The following is a 21,176-nucleotide window of genomic DNA, read 5'->3' as shown; positions in this document are numbered from 1 at the left end:
TACAGCAAGTAGTTTCTTAAACATGTGCTGCGTCTTCAATTTATTGCATTATGTTTTACTCCATGTGACTCGCAGTCAGCAGCAGCCTATCGATAGCATTATCCTCATTTCAAAATATACGGCGGCCAAAGGCAGCGACGGAGGGTAAGGGCTCACGGTACGTTCGGATGTGTCTCCAATTGTTTGTTTTCGCTGCAAATATTTCGAGCCACTGCTGATCGGCACACTATTTTTCGTTCTGTTTATTTTGACTCGTTCGAATGCTTTCGCGAAGGCAATTCAAATGACTTCCGGGGAACAAAGCGATCGTTGAAGCTTTCATCGGATGAACACCCGTTGGAAGCCCGAGATTTACGGGCCGGTGAATAGAAAACCACTTCGGTTTTTTAAGGACGGTTGCTTGCTGGGCTAGATGTTTTATTTCTATATATGTAGTTTTTTTTCCAATGACTGCGTAGGCGTCACATGGGGGCAGCGCGTTGCAATATTAAATTTTAAAATTTTTCTTTGTCTCAATCTGTCACCGGAAAAAGTGCGTTACTTGCGGCATGGCTTCACGTGGGAACAAGTCGCTGACTCAATAGTGAGTTCTGAAATTCCATTGCCAGAAAACACAAATCAGGCCACTGCGATGAAAGAAGGCAAATACATCGCTGTCACCTCGCGTGTATCTTCGTAGCTAGCCTACATATTAGTGCGAAAAACATACGAGTGAATAGTTCACCGCAGTCACATTTGAGAAGCATCTCGTAATAATTGTTGTGGTTTTGCTATAGTGTGACACAGAAAGCGTTACATGAATGAGAAGTACTCCTTTTTCTGCCACAGCTACATGGCCTACCTGACATAGAAGCAGCTGTGTACAATCGGCAAGGAACCTGCTACATGACATGCCTTGTGATAAGCAGCCCCGAGTGATACATGTGTTATGAGGTACCATTAGTTATATGTACAAAATTCTGCTGCTTACTAGTTGCCTGAGTTCATTTACTTTTGAAAAATTCATGCATTGAGTATAGATTGTTTTCATGCATAGATATCTGGTGATGTTACTCGTTTTTCCAGAGTGCCATGCAACGACAGGATTACTACCCCCGAACGTCCTCTGTGCAAGCACCTTGTAACATCTGAACGTCCACTACAACATGTCATGTCGAACCTCACATGCTGTATTTGTGAATGTTTTGCCACGCATATCACGGAGGGTGATTTAAATTGGCCACGAGCATTGGCTGCCTACCGTGGCATGGAATCTACACTTCAATAACATAGAAACTGCTACACAATTCGTTAGTTTGTGTGACAATGCTGAGCTCAACAACACAGGTTTGATCCCAGCCACAATGACGATATTTTGATAAGGGTGAAATTCTAAGACGCTTGCGTGCCTAAGGGTTTGTTTGATTTGCCTGGAGCACAAGATCCGTTTTACAAAGTTTGCACCTCGCCATACTGAAACGTATGGCGTTTCAGTAGTGCAGCGATGGCATCTTCCAAATCCTGCTATTCATTTCAAAAAGCGCAGCAGAGGTACAGAACTAAATCAAGTTCATGATTTTCCTGCATCTCTTACTTTGAAGGCGCTGCTTTGGTGCAGCTGCACGCACAGCTTAACTAACAACATAGCATTATATGTAGGTACCATACCCACCTCTTAAAACGCAGCGTGTTTTCCAGGATGTTTGCACCTCAATTAGTTAAACGAACAAAATAACGATTCCACCTTGTCATTCACTTGTGATGCCGCACTGCTGAACTCCTGCTGCACAAGTTCTGAACTTTTCATGCACAGCTGTCAACCAGTTTTTATTGATGCGGATGAACTAAACTGAACCTTAAAAGGTGGAAGTTTGAAAATATGAAAATCTGTGAACATGAGGTGTCAGAACAAATGTTTCGACAAGCAGCCTTGTCTGCTGTGCGGCTACAATGTCAGTTGTTTTAACCCCTGAAAGCGAGAATCAATCAAAATTTGCCCGCTCCTGTACAACTCACGATCAATTCATAGTTGGCATGTGAATATTCAGAAATTAATAATTGCATTACTAAATGAACACCCCCGCAGCGAGGTACAATAGCAGGCTTTCCGACCTTTAGTTGTGCCAAGCGACAGTATACTAACCACACCCAGAACTGTTTGTTTCATTTAACTGTGTTTAGCTTGTACAAGTGTACAAAAAGAGACGCCAGAGCTTATAAGGCTGCACTCAATTGCTTTAGCTTTGCACATATGTTCAATGCGCTCCTCAAATGATAAATAGGAATGGTGATGAGCACTTTCAGCACAGCTTCCTCAAATACGTAACTTCTGCCGTTTTAAGCAAGATTGTGTTCATTGAGTGTGGTACTGTTTTTTCTTTATACATATAGCGGTGAAACGTCCCAGATTTGTTTGAGCACATCTGCTTCTGTTTAAATTTATTTGTCATAGCTACAGTGTCTACACCTACGATGTGAAATTCTGTGCATTACCGTTATGAAAAAATTCTTAAAAATCGCAGAGGTAGTTGAAACATACTTCACCTTGAATTATCCACAGCCACACTGCAAGATAGTTTGTATTGAAAGCCTTAACTTCTAAATGTAGCAGGAAGCAAACAACTTCACGTTTCAAGCACAAGTATAGTGAAAAAGTTTACACAATAACATGTAATAAATGTGACCTTTATTGATCCAGTATTCGGACAAATTCACATCATGTGCGACCAATTTATTGCAGGTATGTTTGCTCGCAAGAGAGTGCTCAGATTCTATCGATATGTCTATGCAAAAAGGGCATTGTTCTAAGGGCTGAGCAGATAGTGCACTGTAAGAGCACCAACAAAGATGTAATCAACAAAAATGTACAATGCATAGGTAAAGCTTAATTTTTAGAATTGGGCCTTTTCGATCTGTAAAGCACCCACCTCATAACTCTGTTTCTTTAGCTCAAATTTTCGCTGCATAGTCAGCAGAGCGGTCATTACCTGCGACGAGAAATTCTACCTGTAGTATATGTGTAACTGAACTCAAACCTTAAATGTAGCAAGCCTGAAATATTTTAGTCACATCACCTAAATACATATTACCTATGATGTCGGCTCACGGCTGAGAACTAAAACTAGTGCCTACCCTGTAGACACGACGCAGCATATCACAATTGTGAAGTACTCAATGTAGCATTGCAGAACGAGAAATATTCGGAACTGTATGCATCGACAATTGTTTATTTATTAAAGTTTGGAAAACTACATTGCCCTGACTGCGTGAGCTATCTATCTGGAATGTGCAAGTTTTCTTCCCGATTCCACATCACGCATTCACTTCAAGAACAACACCACAGGGAGAGCACCGCATCTGAGGGCAGAATCGAACCCTGTCCTCAAGTCACACTATTAAACTCGAACGCCGCAACACATTGAGAGCAACGTTCATTCAACGATCTCGATGTTCAGTTATATGCTTATGCTTGTTAGTTTTCAAGTGTATTTACGCATGGGTTGAAAGCTTTCGATATGTATGAGTACTTGTCTTGTTCGGACCCGACCATACACATGGGTTGTACCGGCTTGGACACTCGCAATAAACGATGCAGATCTTACTTGACTGACGTTGTTTTTGCCAGTGTTGACCAGTTAAATCACATGGTATTATATACAGACGTGAACCGTGATTTAGCAACAAAAAAAAAATTGCCAGAGGAAGTGAGCAGGGTGAGCCAACTGCGAGCCCCACACCTGCATTAAAAATGCGTCTTTTTATTGATGATGATAGTACTACCAGTGCCATCTCGCCTCGCGGTATTATATAGGTCAGTATGCCACCGCTACGTATTTGCACGTTATTTTGATACAACAGCACCAACGTACAGTTTCCGTTCTCTAATCTGGCAGGTGTTCTGTGGCCTCCCCGTTTTACGTTTAACGTTCTCAGTCAGCCGTGCGAGGCTGTTTCCTTCGCGCAAATCTGCCGTTTTACATGCGAAGCATTTCTTAGCGAACTTTGGCGACTTTCAGCATATCTATCTATCTATCTATCTAGCCACCTACGACTTTCAGCTCTCGTGGTCGTTTGGATAATGATATCGATCCCAAACTTGGTATGGAATAACATGAGTATATACGAGCATATTTATATTGTCTTAACGTTAAAATCATCATATGTATGTGATGAGTACCATGAATTACATTTCATAGTCTTGCTGCTCTTGCGGTGGTTTCATTCACATGATATGTTGCAAAACTGGTATGGTATAACATCATCGCATGGCAAACACAAGCAAATGACCCTAACATGAAATGCATGACATGCGTGTCATGTAACAACATGACTACATGCCACGCTAATGATGCGCTGGCGGCCGTTTCGCTAGCTTAACTTATACGAAATTTGGTATTCAGGGGCGTGAATGGTTGACGAACGTATGAGACTGGCGCAAACAAGATAAACATGAGATGCGTGGCATGTAACAACATGACTCATGCTGCGCTCATGATGCGCTCGCGGCCGTTTCAACAGCTCCACATATACTGAATTCAGTATTACGTGACACGAAAGGACGACATAGTTAAATGACACATGCAACCATGATAATCACGACATGCGTGTCACGTAACAACATGACTACATGCCTCACACATGATGCGCTCGCGGCCGTTTTGCTAGATCCACATATGCCAAAATTTGGTATTACGTGACGTCAATGGATGACGAAAGCATGTGACTGGTGCAAACATGATAATCATGAGATGCATGTGATGTGAGAACATGTCTACATGCCACAGTCAAGGTGTCAGTAGGCACCCGACAGTAGTCCTGATGGCGCCACGAAGCTCTTTGGGCCGCCTCAGCCTTGTTGGTATCGACCACCAGGGATACTAAGAAAATTGAACGCTCGCTGAAACACAGTGACACGCTGAAGTGTGAGCGCCCTTTTTTGGCCCGCTTTGAAGGAACGTTTTCTTGGCGCTTACATAATCAGCCGTGAGCCCCTTGCTCACAACTAATAAAGAAAATGATATGCACTTGCAAGTTCGATTTTCACTTGAAAGTTCGCGATATGCACTTGCAGGTTCGCCTACTCGCTAGGCTGTGTGTTTTGGCGCTACCATCAGTACCTGCATTGCCGGGTGCCTATACACTTCGACGCGGACGCGGGCCGGCATTCGTTTTGTCGCGTCACGCCGGCGTTGCCATGCCAGGTGCCGGTCCTGCCATATACTCCTAGGTGCGCGCTGCGTTGCTTTGACGCATGCGCGTATCAGCGCGTCCGGCGACCCTCTGTCACGAAAAGAAGGAGACGCAGTTCTGTTCGAGTAAGGTATTATCGTGAAACGCAGCATGCTGCATTTCGCGCCGGTTGCCGTCGGGCCGCGCTAACGAACGCTGATCGCACCGGTCGCGCTTGGCGTTAGACTAAAGAGTGCTCGCATTTGGATAACGTAGCGTCACTGTGCGCTGCGTCCGCAAGCGTCAACGTTACGTTGGAGTATATTGAGCCCTTCATAATGCAGTCGAGGCCATTTTGCTAGCTCTACATATACTAAATTTGGTGTTACGTGACGTCAATGAACTGCGAATGTATATGACTAGTGCAAACATTATAATCATAAGACGCGTGTCATGTAACAACATGACAACATGCCACGCTCGCGGTGTGCTAGCGGCCGTTTTTCTAGCTCCAAATATACTAAATTTGGCATCACGTGACGTGAATGCGTGAGGTGACTGACGACGAACGCGTGACGTCACGTGACGTGACGTGACGACGATCACGTGACATGACGAAGTTACACAACACATCTTACCATGCTAATCATGGCACGGAAGTCGTGTACGGCGTATTTTACCTCCACCTCGTTACGTTGGGGTGATTTGGAAGTAACATATCAACCTTCTTCATTCGTGCTTCGCATATCATCTATTGCCACTGTACGTGGGGCCCGCCATTTTCTGCCGTTCGAAAACTGGGTTTGAGACCAAATTTTCGCACCATTTGCCGTTTGCCGGACAGCGACGTAGCCAATCACTGTACGCTATGGCGTACGTGTTGTTTCGAGACTACGTTCTAGCACAGAATAGAGCATTTAGGCTTGTCCGGTATTCAAAAAAGCGCACAGCAGTTAAAATGACGTCTCCCAAAGCAGGCGTTCGGACAAGTGGCGCCAACTCTAAAGTGCTAGCAACAACTAACAGGAGTGTAATGTTTGCCCTCCGATATTTGGAAAGGCTTGCTTAAGCCTATAACATCAATTATTTGAGCATGGTTCTTAATAAAGGTGCCCCATTTATTCAAGTACTGTGTAGTCGAAGCTAAAAGACATGAGTTTAAAGCAAACAGAAGCATTAGTTCTGAGCTTACAAGCTACAAAGCGCACCGCGACCGCTTGATAGATTCGAGGTGGTCTAGAATGGCATTCGGAAGGGCAGCCATGTCTGTCGGAGGCTGAAATGCCTCACCGGCGAAGCTTGCTGTTCACGTTGGACAGTCATCCCGTGGACGGCGGCGGCCGACGGTGCACGGCGCTGCGCCGTTAGGGCAGGCTTGCCACTGGCGTGAACGTGCCCTTACAGAGGCTAATCAAAGAGCTGCTTCGCATCTAAAAATGTGACTTAGTGTCTTTAGAGTGGGCGACTCTATAAAATGAAACACTCTCTATAGGGCGGATATGCAGTAGAAAACAACGTCAGGAATAGCTTCCATAGAGAAAAGCATATCCAGCAAATTGAATATAAGCTTTCATAAATTCTGATAAGCCTTTGTGTTTATTAAAGAAGAAAGTAGACAGGGAGCAACACAGTAAGGTAATCTGCAAAATTTGTTAAACATACGTTTCACTTATTCTCTAAAGGCAATGGCTTCTCACGCGAGAGAAAGCTTCAAGGTTTACACAGATGTTGGAATGACTGGGGTAACGCGCTGTTTAGTCCTCATTATGTGAAATACACGTTGTTGCGATGCCCGACTTACGGGGTGTCTAATCAAAGCATTAAGGAGGATTATTTGTGGAGTCCTATGTACAAATATTCAAGAATTGATAAAGGTGAATTACTGTATTCAGCCATTTGTCGACAAAAAATCATCAAACGAGCCCCCCAAGGACATTTATTTACCAGCTTTCCAAAACATCGCAGGTATGTTTGTTGTTTGTGGTTGTTGCTGTTGTTTCCAGTGGTGTAAACAGTCTTCAAGTCGTCAGCTTTGACACAGCATCTGCACGGCTTTGGCTTTCCCAGTATTCCTTAGCTTTTTGTGATCCATAGTTGAGAGCGAGAGCGGCGTCCGCATCCATAGCAGAAATCAGTATGATGACTGCGAAAGAAATGAATTGTTTTCTGTAGTTCTCTTAAATCTATATCCAAAAATACCTTTCAAGAGTACTTATTCTTTTTTTGTATAAAAAAGAAACAATGGCGTCCGTGTATTTCGGGCTCTGCTGAGCCACGTAAAATTACTTTCTGGTCATCGTAGTACGCAGCCTGTGATTGATAGACCTTGAACTCCTAATTGCATATAGATGAGATGCTTGAACACCAATAATTTTAACAAATACAAGTTAACATTACAACAATAACAGCATAAACTTAACTCACAAAATTGTCAATCGCGCGGAAAAAACATTCAAAAGTTAGCTAACAGATCATTACAGCAACATATAATAACGTTAAATTCACTATATTAGCCTGGTAAGTTATACCCCTGAATACTCCTACGTATATCAATATGTTAGTTGAAAAAAAACACCAAGTCAGCCTATACATTTTGGGTTAGTTAAAATTGTTTCAGTCTGTTTACTCACACCGTCGGCTGCTATGAATATTAAACCAGCAAATGCGCACGAATATCATGGCTTATTCTGTTGGCTGCTCTGGCCCTCCGACTGAGAATCGCCAGTTGCAGATGCTGCTCGCAATCTGAGCGCGAGAGGCAGCGTACCAATCGAATACGACTACGTCGGCGATTTCAGGACGCCAAGAGCAGCGCGGCTGTAGTGCCATTGTCTAGCCAGTGCGGGAATCTACTAGGTAAACAATGCTTTGCCCGCGCCCTCTCAACAAATGGGGCCGACCAGTTCAGCGGATATCTCTGATACGTCCGACATTTCCTACATTCTCTCTCTCCAACACATGCGTGTATGTAGCGAAAGCCTTGTCAGGTCAGCACGTAAAACTTACGATTGTCTTTGTCCGAACAGCTAACCTCAAGACAAACCACGAGGCTGTCTGTGAGGTGCAGTAGCGACAGCATGGATGGTACCTCCGCCTTTGCGCTTGCCGCCTCGTTATTTACAAGGTGCATATATGGATTCGTAGATGTTAATTCACCCCACGCACGCTCAAAAACACCACCTACAATGCCCGTGCACGAAGTAGCGTGCACCAGACGATGCCCCTCCCAAAATGCCCGCTCGCGTTCTTCACTTGCATGGCTCACATGCCAGAGCCTACGTCATATGCCGGCATGTGTCACGTTAGGGCCTACTCAGAGTAGTAGCAACTCTGCCCTGACGGTGTGGTTCCATAAGCCGTCAGCCGGTGCAGTCCGCAGGCGAGTTGTTCGAAGTGTACGGGAAGCTACGACGGCGAGGTTTTTCTGCCTGCGACAAACATAGCCGCTCTTCCGAATCCAGTTGTCGCTACGTCAAATCATTAAAGTGGCTGCCGTGCGCTCTGTAGCATGTAAGCTCACAACTGATGCATTCCTTTGCTTGAGATTCCTGTCCTTAAGCTTCGACAACACAGTACTCGAATTGATTCTGCACCGTTTTTGAGAGCCATGCTCAAATGATTAATGTAGGCTTATAGAACTTCCTGAATCTCAGAGTTTTTGTATCACAAGTTTGTTGCCCCGCCGCGGTGGTCTAGTGGCTAAGGTACTCGGCTGCTAACCCGCAGGTCCCGGGCTCGAATCCCGGCGGCAGCAGCTGCATTTCCCATGAAGGCAGAAATGTTGTAGGCCCGTGTGCTCAGATTTGGGTGCAAGCTAAAGAACACCAACTGGTTGAAATTTCTGGAGCCCTTCACTACGGCGTCTCTCATAATTACCCTACTGAAACGTTCCGTATGAAATCTTACGGAAAATATATGGACTCCGTAACATTTCCTTATGCTACATACGGAAAAAATATGGAGTTTTATGGAAATATACGGAAGTTGTATGACATTTACGGAAAGCTTCTTATGGAGTATAAGGAAGGATAAGGAAATGGTATGGCGCATACGGAAGGCTTTTTATGGAGTATACGGAAAGATAAGGAAAGTGTATGGCATATATGGAAAGCTTTTTATGGAGTATATGGAAGGATAAGGAAAGATAAGGAAACTTATAGAGCATACGGAGAGTTCATGATTGAAGATATGGAAGGATAAGGAAAGTGTATGGAGTGTACAGAAGCTTGCATAAGGAAAATGCAGAATGTAAGGTCTTACGGAAATATACAGATTTTGTAAGGTGCTTACGAAAATGTGCAATAGTGTATGAAAGGCATGTGGATTGTTGCATAAATGTGGAAACTCTACAGTTGTTGTCACATTTTCAGCAGGAAATCCGAGCTCTATAAAGTTATAAATGAATCCACAGTGACATATATAGTACAAAAGAATAACGCAGGCTAGTCTGTGTTGTCAGTCACCGCTGCTCGCCCGTTTCCAGAATGAATACAACTTCTGCAGATGACCAGGTGCTAAAGTCTGTCACACGGAAAATGTGTCATTCACAAGGAATGACAATAACTGTCATTTTATTTGCATGCTGTCACACGAAAACAAATCAAGCAAAAAAGCATAACTTCAAGGGCTCGTTTTTTGGTAGAAACAATAATAATGAGAACTAAATTCAATGTGAATGAACTTGTCAATATTAGTGAAATTGTTCCCATTAACATTGGCAAAGAGAAATGTCATTTTAAAATATCGACCATGAGCTTAGCTCTCCTGAGCACCGACAAAAAAAAATGAAAATCTATGAAAACTAATTGCATGTAGCCTAAAAATAATTTTTTATTGATAGTATGTGCTCCTACAATATAAATACAGCTATACACAACTTGCCACAGCTTCCCGACAGAAACGAGGTAGGGGCAGAGGGAGTGGTCAGAAAAATAATTAAGTATGAGAGCACAACTGATATGTACAGACACATAATGGTGCTTATCATTGATGCACGGATGGTCGTGTGTAGAGCTGGGTCGTTTTGAGATTTTCAAAAGCATTGTTTCAGACCACCATGCAGATTACGCTTCAATTGTAGTGCTACATAAGACACAACCTATGGGCCAGCTTTAATGAATAAGAAGATTATAGGTTAAACAAATGGTTTAAAATATATCATATCATGGCTGCATGGACGCATACAAGCTATGTAAAGCGCAATAAAGTGAGGACGCATGAGCTTCTTTTGATGCTTCAGTTCTACTTAGATGCTTCAACTGTGCTGCAAAGAAATTTTATCAATGTCTGTGTGTGCAACATTGTCCATTTTAAACTATCTATATGTATATATAAAATTCCTACTGCGAGTTAAGCTACGTAGCACTCCATAACTCTTCCTTTTATTAAGGGCAAGTTTTCAAACAATCAACATTATTCATTTTCTGTCTCATGACTTCGTGCCCGCAATTCTTGGTTTGGCTCGATCACAATTGTGGAGCCCTTATTTCGGAGGAATCAAAAAAACATCAACCAAAATTTTGGAACTGCTTCTCGGTGATATTGCCTTCCCTCAACTGCCACAGCTTGAGATGAGTCATATAGCAAGTCTCGCGCATACCTAGGGCCTACCCTTGAAGAAACTGGTCCGGCTGTGAATTGCTCAGTTTTTTCTCAAATAAATTTTTTGGTTTGAGTTTTCTCACTTCTCGAGTCCCTTCACAATCAAGCAGACCCAATGTTCCCCTTAGTCCTTAATTTTGATATATTATGAAATAAATAAAAAATTAATAATGAAAATAAAAATACTAATAACTGTTGCGCAAAAAACACAGTCCCACATACGTGCTTGAACGCAATATTGCTTTTATTTTGTTTTAGAACCTAAGGCATTAGAAAAGATAACAGTACAATAAAAACGTTGAAAAAAAACAAAAAAATTAAACTTGGCGGGACTCGAACCTGCGCCACTCAGTTGTACTCGCGTACGTGAACTGAGTGCGTCAGCTTGCTAAGCTATTCGCGCTGACGAGTGCATTGAGTTTAAGTTATGTATATAAATTTGCTTTTTACACGCTATCTGTTGGCATATTTATGTGCGATATGCGATCCTATCTATTCTTGTGTGCATATGTTTTGGGATTGTATATACGTCACATGCTTTTCGCATGTCTTTCAACTATAGATTGCTGCCCCGCCGCGGATGAAATCAAGTATTTTTACACCCACACACAAGCTTGAGCAGTTGAAGGTTGTTTCCCGGGGCTCTCTTGCGATTGAGTCGGCCACCACAGAGAATTAGAGTGATACGCCATTAATCCCTGCATCTAGCTGTATTCCACTTAGTAGCTCTATCGCTTGATGAGAAATCGAGCGCGGGGCATGACGCTATTGCGCACGACCATGCCTCGCGGAGTGGCGACATCAGCTGATTGCGCCGGCCGGCTTGCTTCGATTTGCTTCAGAGCAAAAAAATGTCATACCTTGAAAGATTGCGTACTGCACTATGTCAAAATGTTACTGCTTTGTAGCCATCCTAAGATTCATTGAGAATTGATAACTATGATATTACTACTGTAGAGCTTTGCGTCGGCGACACGCACCGAACGTGAAACCGCACTACGTCTGTCGTAGAAGCAGTAGGAAGCTGTCGTCTGCTAGAACAAAAACAAAACAAAGACCTGGAAAATATTCATAAGTTGTAACTTGTTTTTTGAATAACCGTTTATCACTTTTAAAGTTATTTTGCCAGATAACATACATTTTTTTTCAGTTTAGAGCAGCGACAGATGTTTTTTTTTTATTTTCCTCACACAGATATCCAAGTCAAATCCATTCACAGCTAAAGCCACATGTTGTTTGTCTTCTTTGTTTTCGTGGGCATGCCGTTTCGGTGCGTCTATGTGTTCGCGCTGCTACACACGAGAGCACGAAATGTTAAATTTACGCAAGGAAGCGCCGTTCCTCGTTCGTGTGATGTGCTAAGATTGCGCCCTATTCCCACGGTTGTTCGAGCGCGGATCAAGTGCGAGTCGTCCAAGGAATCGGCGGGTTGGGCGGGCGCTCGAAGGACTCCGAGGTGACGGCTGACGCCTGTGGTCGCTTCCCTCAGGACAGTGTGAAAGAAACTAAAGGTAAGGGGGACACTTTTTTATGTAGACGAAGTATGCCACTCAGTGCAAGTGTGTGTTGCTGCACTCGAACGAGGCGTCGTGAAACGGCAACCTTACGCGCCTTTGCGAGTGCGGTTGCCGATTCGCTTTGACAATGATAACGCCAGCAGAGCCATGGCGCATCGGCGCGGCCTTACTGGAGCTAATTCGAGACAACTGCGGCAACATGCATGTGTATGGTGATCGATTTTTTCATATGGGCAATGTAGTGAGGAAGACGCACACGGCGCTTGCTACGTTGCTGATTAAACGAAGCCTGCAGTGCCATTTGAAGCAAAGCAGCATTTTGTTTACGTTCGCGGGCGATACAATTTGTAACTTGGCTCGATACACCTAGCCAACCGCCTAAGTGGGTTGATTAGCATACGTTCACGGTAGAGCGTTATTATGCCCCTAAACAGTGGCGTGTGCTTGTTAAAAGATATAATGTGTGTGCCTAGCGTAGAGAGAGAGATGTGTTCGTGCAATCTGCATGTGTACCTGCAAGACGCCTTTGCTTGTAACTAATAATGTACCGGCCAGCACCTACATTGTACGCCTGACTTTGAAGAAAACTTGCATGCACAATGTGAGATTTTGTAATCTGCCAGAGTTGCTTTTTATAAAATAATACGCTGCCAGCATGTTCAAAATATGTTTCGCTGCTGTGTGGCAAGGGTGCGGTTATCACGCTGTTGTGTAGTTGCTGATGCAAGCACTTATAGTTTTGATGCGTTAATATTTCTCATCTAACTCACCAGGTGTTTGGCTGTTTCAGCACAAACAAGGCAAAGAGAGAAGGAAGACGGGTAATGACAGGACCAGTGCCGACTTTTGTTTGCAGGAGAATACCCATGTTGGTATATTTATTGTGACAGCTTTTCTGTGTTGCTTTTTTGCCCAATTTATGCAACAACACAGTTGTCAGCAATATTAGAGAGAACACTGAAATTTGCTTTTAAAGATCATGGAGACTAAATGCCAAGTAACTCACAGCACAAAGTAACAACAAAAGACATCAGTATGATCAATGTGGATGAGTACAGTCTTGCATTTAAAAAATATATTGTGCAAAATGTTGCCTAAGTAAGAAACCTCTCTATGTTTGCAAATAGTGTGACGTCACTTCGAGCACCGTGCCAGCCATTCCCTCCCTCTGTGCAAGGGCTGGTTGGCAAGGAATTTGTTTGTGACGTTCCTCATAGACCACTGAGATGTATGCGATTCTAAACCTGTAGCCTAATATATACGTAATCTTTTGTGCAGTTACATCGCTGCATCTGACACCTACAACTTATTTGCATATTTACATTGCTCCCTTAGGACCTAACAAACAAACTTGTTGTTTGCATTGTCACTTCATGAATATTGAGCGGTAAAGGTACTGAGTATATGTGAAACAAGAATCTCTGCTTATTACATGAAGACTTATGAGGCCTTGGATAAAACGAGTTATACCTTTATTGGGCTTGTGTACTCGTCGGGGCGATTCATACATGCAGCTTCAGCAAATGGTATCTTCCAGCCCGGTGACCATGCACTTTTTTCTGCACACAGCGCAAACACCGAGATTACCCACTCGCAGATAATCGCGTCAAGTGCATATTTACCTTGACTAAAATGTCGAATCAATTTTTTCATCGACCGGTCCCTGCCATGAGTGCTAACGTCTTCGCAAACAAGACACATTGTTATTGACACTGCACACACCACACACAGTATTCTCAGTTGAACCGATATTCTCAATACCTTTCAATGCACACTACATGCCGCAATCAACAGTGCACATTTTTGAAGACTATGCCGCTGTTGCTCGCACAGGCCACCACGTGTGTTCACTTCAAGATAAACAGACAGCGTGGCAAATATTTTACCACACAGTTTACCACACAGCTGGATGTTTGCTGACACATACTACAGCCAATGTCGACATTGTAACGTGAAGTGTAAGCTTTGAAAAATAAAACTTGCCCCAAACACCGCACGACTGTACCGGGCTGAGCCACCAGCGGGAGTGTTTTACCAGCCACACCTTTTACATGTGCCAGTGTCATCATGCTGTGACGTACCTCGGTAGGGGCCTAACGCTGCATACATTATATGAATGAGGGTCCTGTTAGTGAAAGCAGGCATTGTTGATTTCGTAACTTGTTCATGCTCAACTGGACCTTCATTTGCACAAGTTGTCTGACTGATATTCAAGCGAACTTTTGTGTAATAATGTATACGGTTGGCAGTCTGTGCTTGCCCCATACTGTTGTTACTGGTGTTTCTTGTTGTTACTTTGCGCTGCTCATTAATGCTCACCTACAGAAACTAGCCTATCTTGCCGCTGTTTTGGACAAGATGCAGCTGGCAAGTGCGATAGTGTTCATAACTCTAAATTCTCGAGCAAAAATTATTGTTTCATATTCAGTTAGTTGCATTCATATAAGTACATTATAAGAAATATTTGATTAAACATGAATCCGTGTTCCTTTACATAATGCTCACAACTTTTATATCAAATTGAATGGTGTTTATAAAAAACATGGGTTTTAGCTAAACTTCATGCTCTTTTCTCGAACAGCTGACAAAACCCTATTGCATGCTTACTTGCCATGAATCGGACTGTGTTCGAAATACATTGCAATTCTTCACCGGACTGCCAGTACACTTCACATTGGGGGAACATTTATTAACCATGGATTGATTAATTAAGAACGGAAAGAAAGAAGCGGCAGGCCGGGATACTTGATATTGGCATCCGTTTTGCTACCCAGTGCATTATCATGCAAACTTCCTATAGAGTGGTTATGCGTCTTGCATGTGTGTCTGTAAACCAAAAACTTTGGGTAAAACTATATTTATCTTACAAAGGGTTGCACGACTGTGGAGGCTGTAGGGCTGCCTAGGAATGGTGGAATGCCTGGACATGTGTTCAACCTTGCTGCATCAGCTCCTTGGTGTTTTCACGGCATCTTTACAGATGTGTTGGGTGAGTAAAGCAAGCAGATTTCAACACAAGGAAAAGTATAGTATGGCAGCACCTCTTGTGCGTGCCTTACATCTCAAGTATATCAAATATTTATCTTGCCTTGTGGCCTGTATTTTTAAAGAGACACTTCTTTTTGCTTTATATTTGAGTCTTGATGCTTCGACAGCAATGTATTTGTGTTTGACAGCAAGTGTTTTTGAACAAATAACTTATCTCAATAATGACAAAACACCCTTCATACTTGGTCCTTAGCATAAGCTAGCACATATCTGTAGCAGATTCAATTATTCATTTTTTGCTGGGATGATAATGGGCAAGTAGCAAAGGCAAGTTCAGATTGGACTGGTCGGTGACGTCTGTTTAGGCTCTGCCATATTGCTTTGGAACCATAGTTACTTGTGGCCACATATACAATGAAGCCACATGACGTGCATTCTAAATGAGATTACCATATCACATTTCACTTAGTATGTGCCAAACAAATGCAGATATCATTAGCTTGCCACTATAAAGGGATCCTAAACCAACATAAGGTTGAAATTTAGTCGTGGTGTTGCAGCTGTGTATGACTCTACAATGGATGCATAGCCGTGACAATTTGTCTATATGTTGTCGCAATAGGAATGTTACACACATTGTACAATACAAAAGAGGTCCTCGCTTATTTCGCGTTTTTTCGCTATGCTTCTTTGTTTTCTCTTCTTGCCATGTGTTCCTCCTCACTGTACAAGGAGCAAGAGCAGTGGGCACACAAACACGTGTTTAAAAAATGTTGTAAGGTGAGCACTGAGAAGCTGCACACTTCCAAAAGGCTCAAAGAGGTAAAGGTATTGTTTCTAGCTACTTTTTGGGCACCCATAGCTAGTCGTGCTGCTGCAGTTAAAAAATAAGTTAAATGTTAAAAATTAATTGTAGCTGGTTTGGCACCCGTAATTGCAGTTACATACAGAACTAGGTTTCAATGCGTAAGCAAAATCTGTTCACTCTAAATCAATCCTAATGATATCTGAAATTCAAGAAATATTCACAGAAAAGCTCAGGATAAGGCTAAGTGGTTGCCCCTTGAACGTGAAGGAGATACCCTTCTTCTAAAAGGTCAATAGACAGTCTAGTAGTCTCGATGTTACATGCACTATAAAATATTCTGGTGTGGTGCTTTTCATGCATGTTATAATGAGAGGGGTTTTTAATAGAACTGCTGTCACTTTTTCCTGCATTGCTGAAATTGTTCACATAGTTATAGTACATGAATCACTTTATGCCTTTTGATTTTATGCAAATGGTTTGCTTACCCAGTCGGTTTAACTTGATTTGGATAAAATCATAAATGCTCTAAAATTTTTTTTACTATACAGCAGGTTTATTTTTAAAGTACGCGACCATTGATATGAACGCAGTTGGTGGCGTGCTTGATTAATCCTTCACTATCACCACTCTAACTACACCAGCTACAGTGCATAGTGCGACAAAAGTAATGGTACTTAACATTACTGGCAGCATACAATTTTATGTCTCAAAATAGGTTAAAAAGCCGGGTAAAATTGTGTGTACGTTTTTTTTTCGCTCCAACTAAATATTCTGGTCTACTCAAAGTAGCTTCCGCTCTTTTAAGGTCCTCAAACTTTTAGGTGTTCAAAGGAAGTATCAATGCCATATACTTTCTTTGTCAGCCTACTCACCACTCTAATAATGAAAATTACCCGAGAACATTACCCAGTAAAATAAAGGGATGTTATAAAAAGTAATGTCAATTCAATTGTCAAAAAACGTTGCCAAGTTACGTTTTTGTTCACTTTACTTTTCACAATTTTGTTAAAGTTACTTTTGATAACTTCCCCTATAGTTTGTTTGGCATCATTTTCTGCTAGTTCGCATTGTAATGTGTTCAACAAAGACAACAAACCCTTAAATATATAGGTCTTTCCTTTACTCATGAATCTGAAACAGTGAATCTCAGTAATCTTAGCGGTGTGGGACTTGTTTTTTTTTTTGATCAGTTGTGCATGTGTTCAAGTACATGCATTTAGGTGGGAGGGCGAACTATTGCCTCCTCCTGTGACTAGCAGATTTTCTGAGAACTGACAGATGCATAATGCTGCCAAAGAAGTATAGGGATATTGGAAGTAATCGTAATGTAATTGCAATCGTAATGTAATTGCCAGTAGGCAAAAAAAAGGTGTCCCACACTCGCCATAATGGTAACAGGCAGCGCTGACTGACTCTTCCATGTATAAATGCACATATATACCGTACAAAATGGAAGAGGGATAGCCGCCATGGTAGCTCAGTTGATAGAGCATCGGACATGTTAATCGAAGTTCGCAGGCTCGGTCCCTGTAAAGGGCAGGTTATCTTTTTTTCCTTCTACTTTTCTTTCTTCACAATTATACACTTCTATTCTTCTTGAAGACTTTCTGGTGTAAAAAAGGTACCTTATTATCTGAAGAGGCAAACAGAATGTGCCAGTGTACGAGTTAGCTCTTGTAGTGGTTGCAAGTAGGATATGTTTTGAAGAATGAATCATTCTGCCACTTGCCTAAAGAATGGCTACAGGACATGGCGCTGGATGCACTTTGTTATTTTTGAATCAAGCTATCTTGTATTCTATTTTTATAAATTACATGGGATAGACATGACTGTATCACACACTTTAACGCCACAAAGATTATGAGGCGAACAATGTTATAAATGCGAAATTGCATAAGGATAAGGTGAAAACTGCGCCCTCAACGAGAATGTACAGGGAGCACAGGGTGCAGGCGTCATTCCTTCTGCCCGTGCTTTTCAAGTGCGAGCTGTTTTCACCTAGTTCTGACCAACTAACTAGATTGAGATGTGTTGTTATAGTGCAAGAGGATGCTCCACGGGAAACTAGGTTTGTCTCAAACTCTGTGTGTGTCTTTCAACCTATATGGTGCCCGGTTCAAAAGTTCATGCAGACCCTATCTAAATAAAATAAAATGGACCATGTAAATAAACAGGATCGTGTATAATGTCGTTTTCGCGTGCAACTGTAGTTGTGGTTGTGCTGAATGACCTTTCTTTATATACACTACATAACAAACTTGCTCCTTTAGAGTCGAGTGCATCTTCGGATCGATTGTAAATGTTTGCATATGCGAGGCCTTAAGTTTTATAAGAAATTCCTCAGTGTGCAACGAAGAAATGTTTGTTCAGCGAAAATTTGTATATCATTTTATACAACTCTTAAAGCCTCGTCTACAACTTTGTGCAGGTTGACCTTGAGCAGAAAACGAGGAGCGGCAGCAGCCCCCAGAAAAGAGCAAGCACCCTCCAAGCTCCCGAAGCTCTCTTCGACAGGAACAGCAAGGTCACTGTGTGGCATTGAAAACCGTTGCAAGGAGTGCCTTATCAGTACACTGTGCTGCTCTTTCATCGCAGAAGACGAAGTTGACCACTCCAGAAGAACTTCACGCTGTGTATTGTGAGTGCTTCAGTGGTTTTGTTTTTGTCCAGCCAGCAGTTAAAGAATCATGTGTCAGATTCAGCCAGGATGGCTAGAGGGAGTCGGCCAGGCATGTTTGGACATTTGTCTAGCCAAGTAGTGCCAATTTTCGCACTGGTCCTGTTGGAGTTACTGCCACAATCACAGAAGCTACGTCACCTCTCTAAATGTACAGATGTGTCGGGGAAGATTACCTGCATTACGTTTTTCTATAACTGATAGCTGCCAACATTCTTCGTTATACAGTAGATTTGTTCCTCACTTATGGGTGTAAAGCCCTCTACAGAAAAAATGCAACACGTCTACTTCCAGAAGATTCCAAGGCCCTACTTGTAGGTTTTTTCGGCTTGTATGATAAGCACCTCGTTTGGGGTACATGAACATTTTATAAACATGTACAGCGAAAAATTTGGGTGGCTGGTCATTTTGTTGTTATCTTGTTTCTCGCAGTATTCTTAAGCATGTTGTGCATTACGTTGTCAATCTGGCTCATGTGCATAGAAGACATTACGAAGTTTCAGGCTACAGTGTAAAAAGCCTGGAAGCAAGCTATCAATAATTTTTTAACAGAGTTGCTTAATCTGATACATGATACATCACTAAACTTTCGTGCGTATTCATCAATGTAAGCTCGTCTTAGTGTTATCCAAAACGAAGATGTGAGTCGACAGATGGAAACATCTAGTGGGGTAATCAGGGTGAACAGTAGAAGTGCTTCAGACAGGCTGGCTGAGGTTGCAATAGGAGGACCTATTTTTGTCATCCTTGGCGTGTTAGTTGAAATGGAGTCAGTAATGACATCATCTTTTGGTGTAGGCGTGTGTGCCTGTTGGAAAGGTGTGTCTGAAAAAAAAAACCTATAACGCAGAAGAGTGCAGCACTTGCTTCTTTTCAAGTTAGGTTACACTGATACAAAGTGTTCTCCTGTCGGAGGTTAGGGGTAAGGGAAGCAAAAAAAAGATAAATGATAGAAAAGAAGAAAAAAGAAGAAAGAAAAGGGGAATGCAAAGTAAAAGTAGTGCTACACTGCTCCTACTCTGTATCCCCCTTTTCTTCTTTTTTTCCCTTGTTTTCTTTTTTCACCTTTTTTGTTACATTTGCATGGTCCCATCTAGTGCATGAATCAATGACACATGGCTTTGCTATAGCAAAGATGCCTATGTGGTGTTGGATTGAACAGTGCATTGGACTTCATTCAGTGAATTACAGACTGATCAGTCTTGCAATAAGTGCTTCCTGTCTATCACCACACATGTTCAAATGAAAAGTTTGTGCTTGGCTCTTAGTATGCTGGTATCTAGCTTGTGTCTTGGACTACTCAAAATGAATGTTATTTTGCTGCTGTTTATGGTAATGAATTTATCCAACATGAAAATATCTTGCCTTGCGAACTTTGTCGGACCTGCCTTTCTTTTTCTTTCCTATGCAGGCATTGTATGTGAGGGAGGCAGTAACAGAGAGGTGATTGCTTGAGCTTCGGAAGAATAAATACTGGCAGTGAAGCAATTAAACATCAAACATTCCAGCCATTTTGTCAACCTACCTAAATGTGTTTTGAAAAAAAAATATTGTGCTCGTTTACTGTATTGAAAACAGCAAAATGCTAGAGTATATCGCAGAGAACAAAATATTAGGCCACGTTGGTGCCTTCTGGACTTCCCAGGATGTCGTCTGGGTGTTGTTTGTAAAAAGTAAAAAGTGTTTCAAAAATACTGCCTCTTCTACACCAAATTCGGTCTAGGTATTAAGTAAAGGTGATTGTGTGTAGTGCATGAAGCTCAGTAATATTAGTGCAATTTTTTCGCCACATCAAAAGCAAGGAAGCAGTTCTCTTTATATGGCAAGATATATGATTACACTTTGTCTTAAAGTAGAAATGAATTTTTGAAGTTTTCTTATGATGGCTGTTTTCTGCCTTTGATATTTTTATTTATTATTTTGACATACTGCCAATCCCATCAGGGATTTTAGCAGGAAGGGCGTGAACATAAAAATTCGAATAGGTACAGAATAAAGACATACATCGCGATAAAGTACAGAATGAAACTAACAGAATCGGATCATTTAACAATTTCAGATCAAAGAAGGCATAAAACATTAGTGTAAAGAAAAGTTGTCAGAAGAAAATAAATGCCGCGACTAGGTTGACACTTTGGTTGACATATTGGCATATGCATCAAGAAACACAACAAGAAATTACAGCAATAAGAAACTACCCTACAATATGGCGAAGTATTTCAAGGAAGGGCAAATTTATACACACTGAAAAACAGAAACATGTTCAAGAATCAACAGGGCGATTTCTCTTCACCTGGATTCAGTACTAAAAATTGCTTAAAGAAAAAATATGATGACATGATACTTCGCTCGTACATTGTTCACACGAACACCCATATTAAAATCAACCAGGTGATTCCGTTTGCATATTACAAAGTTCATTTTCGACAAGGGTTAG

At 42.0% G+C, this 21,176-nt stretch overlaps 1 protein-coding gene across 3 annotated transcripts in view; it reads right to left on the bottom strand.

Annotated features, from left to right (window-relative positions):
* Positions 1-7,066: 7,066 nt before the first annotated feature.
* Positions 7,067-21,176, bottom strand: part of LOC119179633 (uncharacterized) — a 108,299-nt gene continuing 94,189 nt past the window's right edge. For 2 of the 3 annotated variants that reach the window (XR_012885099.1, XR_012885100.1), the window contains exons 5-6: positions 13,737-13,825; positions 7,067-7,291 (exon numbers count right to left, since the gene is read on the bottom strand). Coding sequence is in view for 1 of the 3 variants with exons in the window: in XM_075869860.1 (XP_075725975.1) it covers positions 7,167-7,291 (125 nt within the window). In the remaining 2 variants the exon portion in view is untranslated. The remainder of the gene's footprint in view (positions 7,292-13,736; positions 13,826-21,176) is intronic. The other variant, XM_075869860.1, reaches the window with a different exon arrangement.

This window comes from Rhipicephalus microplus, chromosome 7 (genome assembly GCF_043290135.1).
Source record: "Rhipicephalus microplus isolate Deutch F79 chromosome 7, USDA_Rmic, whole genome shotgun sequence".
NCBI classification, from domain to species: Eukaryota; Metazoa; Arthropoda; class Arachnida; order Ixodida; family Ixodidae; genus Rhipicephalus; species Rhipicephalus microplus.
The sequence above is the reverse complement of the archived record's forward strand: the minus strand, read 5'-3'. Positions and strand labels throughout refer to the sequence as shown.